The sequence below is a fragment of the Phodopus roborovskii genome, unplaced genomic scaffold (assembly GCF_943737965.1).
Source record: "Phodopus roborovskii unplaced genomic scaffold, PHOROB, whole genome shotgun sequence".
In the NCBI taxonomy this organism is placed as follows: domain Eukaryota; kingdom Metazoa; phylum Chordata; class Mammalia; order Rodentia; family Cricetidae; genus Phodopus; species Phodopus roborovskii.
The window spans coordinates 10358204-10371030 of NW_026126645.1; the positions used below are offsets into that span (position 1 = coordinate 10358204).

Consider the following 12827-nt stretch of genomic DNA (forward strand, 5'->3'; position numbering starts at 1 on the left):
GTGGCACTGTGGTGACTGATTCCTTTGACTTCATTGGTGTGCTCAGGGAGAACTGGTGCCAGGGTTCAGCCCCTGTTCAGAGTTGAACATAAATCCCTACCCTTAGTGACTCCAGTCTGCCTGCCGTGTGTGTGTGTGTGTGTGTGTGTGTGTGTGTGTGTGTTGTTGTTGTTGTTGTTGTTGTCGTTGTTTTGGTTTGGTTTTTGGCTTCTTGAGACAAGGTTTCCCTGTGTAACAGCTCTGGCTGTCCTGGAACTAGCTCTGTAGCCCTGGCTGGCCTCAAACTCACATCACAAGATCCGCCTGCCTCTGCTTCCCAGGTACTGGGAGTAAAGGCATGTGCCACTATCACTGGCAAGTCAGCTTGCTTTTGCAACCCAGCCCCTGTCAAGTTCTAGCTCATAACACAACAGTTGTTTTGGAGTAGTGTGAACTTGGGAAATCAGGGTCCCTAGCCACGCTGCACAGAGAACCTATAACATGTTCCAGGCGAGGCCAGCAGCTGTGACCTGTTCCTTCTTTGGAGGGGGAAATCCAGTGACGCTGAATAGCTACTAGCCTAATCTCCACCAACCCCTGCAGTCCCTGCCTGCTCACACTCTCCCCTCCCCCACCCTTCATCCGGCTCCTTTGACTGGCGCCTGAGCCTTCTCTCCAGCCCAGAAACCTTACTCCCGCCCCATGGTGTGGCCCCAGCCTTAGCTCAGGGCTCTTTGTCACAGCTCCGCCCACTTTGGGCACACCCTCCAGGAAAGATTCCCTGTTTCTTCCCCACTCACTCTGGGTCTAAGCTGACCGAGATGAACCATCGAGAAGCCAAGGTCCCCCCAGCTGGCCGTTGTTACCCATCTCTAGGAATGTGGGCCTCAGAGGCTGGCTGTGTGAGGCTTTCTGTGCCACCCTCTATCAGGTAGCTGTCACCAAGGATCCAAGAGCGGCTCGGTGCCTAGGGGGAGGTCGTCAAACAAAGAGCCAGACGACAGCAGGGGGCAAAGCGCTTGAAGCCTCTGGGTAGGAGGTGTGTGAGCCTCCCTCTTGTCCGCTGCCTACTCAGATGGTGGGTGTGCATGGCGTTTGGTTGCCAGACCTCTGAATCCCCTGGCCCCCACCCTGTACAGCAGGAATCCAGCCATGGTGAACGAGGGCAGCGGCAGCGGCAGTGGCAGCGAGAGCTCCAAGGACAGTTCGAGATGTTCCACTCCCAGCCTGGACCCGGAGCGGCACGAGAGACTCCGGGAGAAGATGAGGCGCAGAATGGACTCTGGTGACAAGTGGTTCTCCCTGGAGTTCTTCCCTCCCCGGACTGCTGAGGGAGCTGTTAACCTCATCTCAAGGTGAGTAGGGAGGTTAAGCAAGGGGGTCGGCGGAGGGGAACATGAGCTGCCCTTTAACCCGGCAGGAAAAGGCATTGGAGAGAGGAGGCAGGAAGGGGCAGAGGCGACAGGGCGAGTTTGGTCTGCAACTTACAACTCCTTGTCTGCAAAAGTCCCTGTGAAGCAGCATCAGGGTGGGCCAAAAATGTTCATTCTGAGGTTGCATTCTTTGGCAGAACTTGGGGCTGGCTCACGAGCAACTTAGGAAGTCAACAAATAGCAACTTAGGGAATATGTTGAGCTAGCTGGACATTGTGAGTGTGCTTTTCCAAATCAGGAAACGCATGCTTTGTGGTCGCACTTTCTGAGTCCCAGTTCCTTTTCTTCAAGTCAGAGAGTGCTTTGCTAGACCCTGTGCTTTGTCCCTAGGATCACGAAAAAGATAGAAAGGAAAGTCAGGCATAGTGGTACTCAGAGGCAGGAGGATCACTCTGAGTTCAAAGCCAGCCTAGGCTACCTAGAGCCCAGGCCAGCCAGTTACATAATGACACCCTGTCTTAAAAGGGGGGTAGTGAAGCCAGGCAGCGGGGGTGCACACCTTTAATCCCAGTGCTCCAGAAGCAGAGGCAGGCAGATCTCTGTGAGTTCAAGGCTAGCCTGCTCTACAGAGGGAGTTCCAGGACAGGCTCCAAAATTACAAAGAGAAACTCTGTCTTGGAAAAGAAAAAAAAAAGGGGGGGGTGGGGTGGGGTTTGGGGGATGTAGCAAAGTTGGTAGATTATGTAGTTTGCAGGAAATCCTAAATTTGGTCCCTTGCACTACATAAACAGGGTGTGGGAACACGTCTTTAATCCCAGTGCTCAGGAGGGCAGAGGCAAGCAGGTCTTAGTTCAAGGCCAGCCTGGTCAAGATCTGAGCATGGTGGTGCACACCTTTATTCCCAGCACTTGAAAGGCAGAGGCAGACAGATCTCTACGGGTTTGAGGCCAGCCTGATGTACATAGTGCGTTTTAGGACTGCCAGGGCTGCATAGTCAGAGCACGTCTCAGAAACAACAAATAAAGAACACTCTCGCTACACAGGAGTTTGAAGTCAGCCCGGGCTACATGAGACCCTGTCTCAAAACCAACCACGAAAGTTGATACCTTTTAATCCATACTTGCTATGTGCTGCTCCCTAGGTTCAGGAATGTTAAGGGCCCAGGCTATTTAGACACAGCCTGATAGCTCTAGCACACAAAAGCTTTTGAATCTCAGTCAGGAACCCAGCCTTGCTCTGCAGGCTGATGCAAGGGGGCCACAGTGGCAGCAGAAGAGAAACCTGTGTCTGCTCATCTTTCTGCCTTTCTCAAAGCGAGGTCTTCTGCCTGCCACTGCTGAGATCCCAAACTCAGGCTGTCAAGATTCTGAACTCACCTAAAAGCAGCCAGTGTGCTTACAGTCTGAGAGGCAGAAAGTGCTGTTCACACAAAAATGGTGACATTGTTATCCCGCAGTGCAGTGGCAATGGTCGCTCACTCACTGAGCTCAGGCCCTTGTCTGGTGCCGCACAGCCATCTGACCCTGTCTCCTCTTGGATGTGGAGTAGGTACTGTCGTCTGCCACATCTTATAAACAAAGGCACCATGGATCAGACAGATCGTTAGGTAATGTGCCTGGGAAGTAAACAGTGCTCTGACATCAGCTTGCATTCTCCGATGCTCCGCCCCCCCTCCCCCCCCTGCCCCCAGGGAGAATGAGTGAGCCCGCTGCCCCCCCCCCCCCCCCCCCGTGGGGGCAAACTTAAGAAAGAAATCCTCCGCAGGTTTGACCGGATGGCAGCAGGGGGCCCCCTCTTCCTAGACGTTACCTGGCACCCAGCTGGAGACCCTGGCTCAGACAAGGAGACCTCCTCCATGATGATTGCCAGCACAGCAGTAAACTACTGTGGCTTGGAAACCATCCTGCACATGACCTGCTGCCAGCAGCGCCAGGAGGAGATTACAGGCCATCTGCACAAAGCCAAGCAGCTTGGCCTGAAGAACATAATGGCACTGAGGGGAGGTGTGGCGCCAGCACCCCTCCTTTCTGGGTTCTTGCTTTCCTGAAGGCTTCTCATGTCCCCAGAAAAGTCCTTTACTTTCCCTGAGCCCCACAACTATAAACTCATTTGGGGCCCGCTTGCTGCAGGAGGATCAGTGAGCATTGTGGGTAGCGAGTCCGCCATGGGCTTCACACAGGTGGAGTGGCCTCTTCCGCCTCTTGACCTGGATGCAGTCCGTGGGGATGTGGCTGGTGCCTGACAACCCTCTGCCCCCCGTCAGTCTCTGGCACTGTCTGGTCTAATCATAGTGTGCTGTGCTGGCATTTCCCAGGAGCCCTGGGTGCTTCCTGTCTTCAGGCCACTCAACAGTGGGAAGTGGGAGCCTGGTGGGTGGGTGGGAGGGATCTGTGGCCTCTGGCCGCCACGGGACTCCTCAGGAGTAGAAAGCCCACCCAGAATTCAGGAGCTCTGAGAGAGCAGACAGTTGGGAGAAGGTGCCTGCGCACACCCAGGACATCAGGGCCAGGCCAGGGTCGCCAAAACTCTAGGCTCAGTGGAGAGTCACGCCTTCCCTGGTCCCAGCACCAACAGGGGCACCTGTAGAGTCAGCCTTAGCAGACCTTTGACAACTCCACCTCCTGTTTGCCAGGCGTCAGGCTAGACTTGCATGGTAGGAAGCCTCTGCCTTGGAGGAGCCTACAGCCAAGCATAGGGGCAGGTGGAGGGATCAAGAAGACTCTGTGGAGGTCAGGGGACACCCAGTGACCATGACCTCCAGCCACCCTGCAGACCCTGTAGGTGACCACTGGGAAACAGAGGAAGGAGGCTTCGACTACGCCGCAGACCTGGTGAAGCACATCCGCAGCGAGTTTGGCGACTACTTTGACATCTGTGTGGCAGGTGAGTGGGGACAGGGAAGGGACAGGGTAAGAGGAAAGGCAGCCAGTGTTCCGTGGAGGACGTGGTGATTGGGTAGATACAGAGGTGAGCTGAATGGCGCTGCTCTTGAACTCCTTCCTCACCCTGCCACCCGCTGCCCCGGCCTGGTACACTACTTCCATTGCCAATGCTTCCCTCCTCTGCCCTCCATGCCCCACCTTCTCGTGCGTGTGCGTGTGTGCGCATGTGTGTGCATGTGCATGTTGAAGGACAGGGGCAGGGGATTCATCAGGCCCTGAAAGGAGTCAGGAACCGAGGCCCTTCTTCACTCCCTCTGTACCAGAGTCCGGGGCTGACTTTTCGCTGTGCGTCTGTAGTGGGAGAGGCCCTCATAGACACACTGCTCTATGCATGAGTCCTGCTTCTGTGTGTGCATAGTGTCAGTATCAGCCCCCAACCGTGACAGTTCTCAGTGTTAGCTCTCAGTTCCTAGGACATGAGACTCACACGGGCTCAGCTCTGACCCTTACACTAAGGGATGGGGAGGCAGGTAGAGGAGGAGGACGTGTGTTCAAGGCCAGCCTGAACTTGTCTTAGAAACCCAGAGCTTCAGAGCTTGCCTTGTGTGTGTAAGGTTCCAGGTTCCATCCCAGCACCAAGAAAATAAATAGATGAATAAGTGTTTACATTATCAAGTAATATAGCAAGTAGTGACATATATTTTATTTTGTGCGTGTGAGAGGCCAACTCTCAGGAGTCAGGTTCTCTTTCCACCATGTCAGTTCTGCGTTTTAAATAGAGTGTCAGACTTGACAGAAAATGCCTTCACTTACTGAGCCTTAACGAATATAATTTTTAAAAAAGGTTTGCAGCTTCAAGAAAAATTGTCATGCGGGGGCTGGAGAGATGGCTTAGTGGTTAAGAAAACTGACTGCTCTTCCAGAGGTCCTGAGTTCAATTCCCAGCACCCACATGGTGGCTCACAACCATCCATAATGAGAACTGGCGCCCTCTTCTGATATACAGGCAGAACAGTGTATGCATAATAAATAAATCTTTAAAGAAAAGAAGAAAATTGTCGTGCATAAGTTTGGGCTTTCCCCAGCAAACCCCCCCCCCCACCTACATGGGCTCCTCTCAGCAGGCTGCATAACTGGCTAAGACCGGGAAAGACTGCTCAAGACAGTCAGCTCTTCTGACTGTCACTGCTGCGACAGGCCTGGATGCGGCAATTTGGGAAGTGAGGGCTCAGGGGCCAGAAGTTCTTGCTGCTCCTGCAGAGAACCAGAGTTCTGCCCCAGCACCCATACCCTGTGGCTCACAAACATCTGTAACTCCGGCTCCAGGGGATCCAGTGCTCGGCCCTGGCCTGCACACACAGCACACATACACTTAAAACTACCATGCAGGTCACAGCAGAAAAAGACTACAGCAAAGTGAGCAGAGCCCAACTGTGGGCCAATATGGATTTGCCTGGCATTGCTTAAACCGCTTAGCTGTGACTTCGGAATTTCCCGCTGGAAAGAGAGCTGAAGTGCTGGCGCCTGGTCCCCTGGTCCTTTCTGCCTTGAAACAATAGTTTTTATATCTATGCTTGGTGACTGGTTTCTCAAGAACCAGATGTCCTTATCTCAGCAAAGCAGCTTGGCTTCCAGATAGTGGTTCAGGTTGGCTCTCTGCTTAGCTCTGCTCCTGGTGGAACTCAGGCAGAGGGGCCTCTCTGTCTCTGAGGTTGCCTCTCAGAGCTCTGCCTTCCTGCCTTTCTGCCTGTGCAAGGTTGCTGGTGAATTTGGTCATTGAGAGGAAGAGTCATAGCGTTCACAGAGTCACCAGTGGGCAATTTGGGAACCCCACCTTCTGCATGCTCAGCTCATGGCCATCCCATTGTCCCATTCCCTGTGCCCCGGTATAATCAGACTGTAGGGAGGGGGGAAAATTTTCCTTATTGATTTTTGTGTTTTTCAAGACAGGGTTTCTTTGTATAGCCCTAGCTGTCCTGTAACTCTCTGTAGACCAGGCTGGCCCCAAACTCACTGAGATCTTCCTGCCTCTGCCTCCCAAGTGCTGGGATTAAAGGCGTGCAATACCATCATCCAGCTTAATGTGATTTTTAAAAAAAGTTATTTGTGTATATGTATGTTTGGTCTGTATGTTGGTATGCATATCTGTGTACTATGTGCATTCCTGGTGCCTACAGAGGCTAGAAGAGAGTCTTAACCTTAACCTTTCAGTATCCTGACTCAAAAGGAATTCAGTGTCATACATACTTTTTTAATTTAAAAGGGCTGGGTGCATGCCTTTAACCATAGCATTTGGGAGGCAGAGGCAGTCAGTCTCTCTGAATTCAGGATCACCTTGGTCTAGAGTTCCAAGCCACCAGTCAAGGCTACATAGCTACATAGTTACATAGCTACAAGGCTACATAGTGAGACCCTATCTCAAAGAAGCAAAACCTCTCTCTCTCTCTCTCTCTCTCTCTCTCTCTCTCTCTCTCTCTCACTCAGAGGAACTAGGGATGGAACTCAGTAGTTGAATGCTTGCCTAACATGCATAAGAAGTTGGGTTCAATCCACAAAACAAAAGAAAACGTGAACTAGCGCCTTAGGTCCAATCTCAACTCGGTGACTACAAAGTGCAGGCCTGATTTGCCTGAGTAAGACGGGGGAGTGTGCAACCTTCAGAACAGTCCCCCCACTCCTGGAGGCTCGTTTACAGGTTCTGTGGTACAGCTATGAGCTCAAACAGCCACAGTTCGCTTGTCCATACTGCTACTGAGAGGTGTGTGTGTGTGTGTGTGTGTGTGTGTGTGTGCAGAGCCTGGGCTGAGGACTGCCCAGGCCCCAGACGCTGGGGTCTTCACTCCTTGAGCAGGTGGGTTGAGGTCAGTCTCTTCACTATCTTCTCCACTGGTAGGTTACCCCAAAGGCCACCCCGAGGCAGAGAGCTTTGAAGAGGACCTGAAGCACTTGAAAGAGAAGGTATCTGCAGGCGCTGACTTCATCATCTCCCAGCTCTTCTTTGAGACCAACACCTTCCTCCGTTTTGTGAAGGCCTGCACAGAAATAGGCATCTCCTGCCCCATCCTGCCCGGGATCTTCCCTATACAGGTGAGGGCTTGCTTCCCAGGCTCCAGTGCACTGTCCTGGGCCAGGGCTCAGGGTCATGCTGTAGTTCCTCAGTGATACTCGATGCCCACCAGGCATTTGGTCACCTCAACTGTTGCCCTAAGAAACAATAGTGCCTATAAAGGGCTTGTTCTTTGGCCTGCTGACAGACATCACTGAAAGTAATTACAACTCTCATCAGGAATCTTGGTTAAGCTGAACCCGATGGTGTACACTTGTAATTCTAGCACTGTAAAGGTGGAATTACAACTTAAGTCTGGCAGATGACTAGCTAGTGAGGCTCTGGAATAGCTGAATTAGGTGACCACTGTGTTGGGCTCAGGGGCTGGCTTGGGCTGATGGCAGGGATGAAGCAGGCAGCTCCCAGACTCTGCAAAGGAGGGGAAAAGCCTTGCCCTTCAGTACCACCTGACTTTCCACTTTTCCCAGGTCCCGCCACATGTAACTAATTAGCCAAGAGACCAGGAAGGGAACCCGGGCTAGAGGTAACCCCATGCCTCTTGTGTCTTGGACAGGGCTACTCTTCCCTTCGGCAGCTTGTAAAACTGTCCAAGCTGGAGGTACCACAGAAGATCAAGGACGTAATTGAGCCAATCAAAGACAATGATGCTGCCATCCGCAACTATGGCATTGAGCTGGCTGTGAGCTTGTGCCGGGAGCTGCTGGACAGTGGCTTGGTGCCAGGCCTCCACTTCTATACCCTCAACCGTGAGGTGGCCACCACAGAAGTGCTGAAGCAACTGGGCATGTGGACTGAGGACCCCAGGTGAGAAATGGAAGGTGGAGGAATATTCCAGGGGAGTCAAAGCAGCAATGGTGCAGGCCCTTAGAGTGTTCACGTGCAGGCTACTAGTGACATTGCAATGGCCAGGCTTGGTGACTTCCTCTAGTTAATCCCTCGGCTTTTCCCTCTTCCTTCTCCCCAGGCGCCCCCTGCCCTGGGCAGTCAGTGCACATCCCAAGCGCCGGGAGGAATGTGTGCGCCCCATCTTCTGGTCCTCCAGACCAAAAAGCTACATCTACCGCACACAGGATTGGGACGAGTTTCCCAATGGCCGCTGGTGAGGGCTGCAGCCACTCCTTGCTAAGAACTGATGGTGCCTGGGAGTGGGGGGGGTAGTTCGGGATGGGATTTATAGGAAAGTGCTCTGACCCCTCTGCTCCTGCCAGGGGTAATTCCTCCTCGCCAGCCTTTGGGGAGCTGAAGGACTACTACCTCTTCTACCTGAAAAGCAAGTCCCCCAGGGAAGAGCTGTTGAAGATGTGGGGTGAGGAGCTCACCAGTGAAGAAAGCGTCTTCAAAGTCTTTGAACTTTACCTCTCAGGAGAGCCAAACCAGCATGGCTACACAGTGAGTGGGGTGGGGTGGGGTGGGGTACCTGGAGTGGGTTCCCTGGGGTCCCCACTCCAGTCAGTCTTGTCTCAGCCTTGGGCTGGACATGAGCTGGGCCGTTTCCTGTCTTGCCGATGTGCACCTCAGCTACGGGAAAATCCTACTCAGGAGCCCATGGAGGCTGGACGCAGGCTGGGTCTCTACAGTGACATCCCAGGCCCAGACTCGTCCATGCCCTAGCTCAGCTCACCTTGCCCTCTGCAGGTAACCTGCTTGCCCTGGAATGATGATCCCCTGGCAGCGGAAACCAGCCTGATGAAGGAAGAGCTGCTGCGCGTGAACAGGCTGGGCATCCTCACCATCAACTCACAGCCCAACATCAATGGGAAGCCGTCCTCTGACCCTATTGTGGGCTGGGGCCCCAGTGGGGGCTACGTCTTCCAGAAGGTATTACAGGTTGCTTGAAGCTACTCACTCTGCTTAAGATATCCCCAGGATGGCAACAAGAGCCCCGTTTTTCCCTCCTAAGCCCTGCATTTTGAATAACTAGGGAGCAGAGCAAGTAACAGGTCACCTGGGAAGAAGGAGGAAACGATCAGCTCTCGGAGCTCCGGCTGCTCATGAGATTGCTGCTTTAATCCCAGACCTGGTGGGGCTGAATTGCACTCCAAAGCAAGGCCTTGGGCCTTGGACTCAGAATACCTGGGTTTAGGTGCCTGCTTTGCTGTTTCCCTTGATACAGCCCCAAACCTGGCTTCCTCCTCTGGGCAAAAAGTACCCGCCTCGCAGTATTCTGGACATTCTAGAAAAATCTGCCTTGCCTAGTCCTATTGGTGGCCTGTGCCAGCCTTCTCCCTTGGCCTGAGCTGGTCAGAGTAGTTCTCACTTCAGCCCCTAACATGCTTCTCTCCAGTGGCTGGTTCCTTGGGACCACTCCAGACAGACAGAGAAGCCTGGAGATCTAGTCAGAAGGCAGAAGGCTGGCAAGGAGCAGGGATTGACATGATGGTGTCTTCTCCTTCAGGCCTACTTAGAGTTCTTCACCTCCCGGGAGATAGTGGAGGCCCTCCTGCAGGTGCTGAAGAAGTATGAGCTCCGGGTCAACTTCCACATTGTGGACGTGCAGGTAGGCCAGCTCCCGGCTTGAGGACACCCACATTTATTCTAACAGTCCCCACACCACCAGGCCAGGCGTATTGTACGAGGCAGGCCTCTTGACAGATGAATATATGCAGTGACAAGTCTGTCTAAGTAGGAAAGGCATACAGTGTAGGATGCTACAGGATCCTGTGTGGGCTGAGTCTGTTACTGTTGTGTGTGGTGTGTGTGCGCATGCGTGCACATGCATGTTCACTCACCCATTACTCTCTGCTTTATCCCCTTGAAACAGCATCTCTTACTGAACCTAGAGTTATGTCAACAGCCTGCATGCCTCAGCAATCCTCTTATCCACCCCATACAGTGCTGGGGTGGCAGGCACGTGCCCAGCTTTTCACATGGATGCTAGGATCCAAACTTGTGAAACAAGCACTCTTACCCATTGAGCCATGTCCCCAGACCCTTGCCGGAATCTTCTTAAGGACAAAGGGCATTGTGGGAAAAGGGCAAAAGGAAAGGATCTGCACTGCACTGCTTATGGAGAAACTGCAAATAGGACATGGTAGTTCTGACCCGGGACCAGGAGCCCTGACATCCTGCCTGGTGCCTGGAGACTGCCTAAAAGCAAGGGAGCCGTTCTCCCAAGTAGCAGGGTGGCTTTACCTCCATTTCTTTTTACAAAGTCACAGCATGCAACTGCGAGGGTGGCAAGGATCAGGGGACATAGTTGGGGGCCCTTGTGGCCTGAAAAGAAAACAGCAGAAAAGCCAGGTGTGGCAGTACAGGTCTATAATCCCAGGATTTGGGCAGCTAATTGCTAGAGAATCTTGAGTTCAAAGCCACCCTGGATTATAAGCAAATCCTTGTCTCAAAAAAAAAGAAAAAAAGGTGCAGCCGGGCCGCCTTTAGTCCCAGCACTTGGGAGGCAGAGGCAGGCAGATCTCTGTAAGTTCGAGGCCAGCCTGGTCTACAGAGCAAGTCCCTGGACAGACTCCAAAACAATACAAAACAAAAAAAGGTGCAAGGTAGCCTAGAAGTCTAGTCAGGCGGTAGCGGCAGATGGGAGCTGCCCAGGATGCCTGTAGGGCTGTGGTTCAAGTAGCAGGTGATGCTGTTCATAGTGACACACCAGGGGGGCAGTATAAGGCTGGGTGTGGTCTGCCAGCAGTGGGCTACAGCTGTCCTATCTCTGTTCCCAGGGAAAGAACATCACTAATGCCCCCGAGCTGCAGCCCAATGCTGTCACGTGGGGGATCTTCCCTGGTCGAGAGGTCATCCAGCCTACTGTGGTGGATCCCATCAGCTTTATGTTTTGGAAGGTGAGTAAGTGGGTAGGAGGGTGTGTGCCTTGCCTGCCTTGAGAGCCCTGAGCAGACAGTTGTCTGAAACACACGGCTGCAAACCACACCCCAGGGTCTAGGAGGCCTCGAGTTAGCAGGTGGTGCTTATTTCCAGGCTAGCTGGAGTGGCACTGTCTTGCCCTTCTCTGGGTGGCCTGCAGGGAGACGGCAGGGCCCAGACCTGCACATGTGTTTGCGTCCACATGTAGGACGAGGCCTTCGCCCTGTGGATTGAGCAGTGGGGCAAACTGTATGAGGAGGAGTCCCCGTCCCGCATGATCATCCAGTACATCCACGACAACTACTTCCTGGTCAACCTGGTGGACAACGAGTTCCTGCTGGACAACTGCCTATGGCAGGTGGTAGAAGACACATTCGAGCTGCTCAACAGGCACACCACGACGGGAGAAGCACAGGCCCCATAAGCCTCCTGGAGCCTCCTCTCCCTCAACTCTCCACACATGGTAATGACTGCAGGGAGCATCCAGGCTCTGGCTGGACCTGAGATGCCCGGTTTAGGAGCAGGTGCTCTCTGCTCAAGCCCATGAGATGATCTGAGCAGGGCCCAGCTGTGAGCAGGCACTGCAGCCAGCTGCCATCTTCTCTGTGCAGCCTAGCCTAGAAACTAGCTGTCCCTGACATCCGTCCCCAGTCCAGCCCTCAGGCCTCACTGCCTGAGGTAGTGACTGGCAGGTACAGATGGCTGCTCCTGAGACCTGGCTCTCAGCCCGCTGGTCTTGTTTGGGGGGGAGGGGAAGGCTGTAGAGCAGTGGAGCGTGAGTGGCCTTGGAGAGACTAAGCAGAAGCAGGCGGGATGCGGGGGTCCTTTTATTGCCTCGCAGAGCTCTGGGAGCTACCTCTCCCGCTGTGGGCCTGTTCCTTCTCTCAGAGGACTAGGCTTGGTTCTGTTTATGTCTCAGGAATATTTCTTGGCATTTCTTGTCCCTGCCCTGCCCCACACCTGCTATATCTGGGCCACTGTCAAGGCTTCCAGGGCACAGGCTGCTGCTAGTTCCTCTCATGGGCTTCTGGCTACCAGGCGCTGGTACCACTTTTCAAAGGCCTGGAAGCAGGGAGGGACAAGAAATGCCATTTGTCTCAAGCTCCCTCCTGGGCCTGTCAGATTCACACCTGTGTGTCTCAACCAGAGGCCTTTTCCTCTGCCCTGGCAGCCTACCCTTTCTTAACCCAAACATGCAGAATAGACTGGACTTGTGACCTGGGAAGCTGTGCCAGTGACCTACACTGCAGTGCCAGTGCCACAAACAGCCTGGTTCTCAGACTGAGTGACTGTGACACCAGGCTGGACTTAGGGCCACCAGTCACAGGCTCTCATGTCCAGGCTGTGACCTCTGTAACCCCTCCCCTCTCCCTGGCTTAGCCCAAAGGTGACACTGGTTTTGGGAGGAGTGGCTCACTGGCTAGGAGAAGTGAGGTAGAGCCACCTGGGAAAGGACCCCGCTCTCTTCTTGCTGGGATAGCTGTTGAGCCACCTGCAGCTGAAGGACCTTTTTCCGCCATGTCCTCCAGGCCTGTTCCAGACGCCATTGTCTGAGCTACAGAGAGAGTTGACAGAAGAGAGTTGACAGAAAGGGATGTGACAAGGGGCCATCATCTAAGAAATGTTAGCAGACAAAGGCTCCTGAGCGCCCTCTGCAGGGTGGAGAGGAACTAAGCCTACCTACCAGGCTCCGAGACAGCCGCTCCAGTGAACATC

The 12827-nt window shown here is 53.6% G+C and overlaps 1 protein-coding gene across 4 annotated transcripts; it reads left to right on the forward strand.

The window, feature by feature from the left end:
* The first annotated feature begins 604 nt into the window (after positions 1 to 604).
* Mthfr (methylenetetrahydrofolate reductase) lies at positions 605 to 11585 on the forward strand. Of its 4 annotated transcripts, none has more exons than XM_051173570.1 (12): positions 605 to 910; positions 1119 to 1334; positions 3117 to 3355; positions 4125 to 4235; positions 7128 to 7321; positions 7855 to 8105; positions 8266 to 8400; positions 8510 to 8690; positions 8937 to 9119; positions 9697 to 9798; positions 10970 to 11089; positions 11320 to 11585. In XM_051173570.1, the coding sequence occupies exons 1-12, from the start codon at positions 801 to 803 to the stop codon at positions 11533 to 11535; spliced, it is 2058 nt and encodes a 685-aa protein (XP_051029527.1). In that variant the 5' UTR covers positions 605 to 800; the 3' UTR covers positions 11536 to 11585. The 4 variants fall into 4 exon arrangements, with proteins under 4 accessions (XP_051029527.1, XP_051029523.1, XP_051029525.1 ...); XM_051173566.1 differs by having other exon boundaries at positions 783 to 910; positions 1122 to 1334; XM_051173568.1 differs by having other exon boundaries at positions 811 to 1018.
* Positions 11586 to 12827: the final 1242 nt, after the last annotated feature.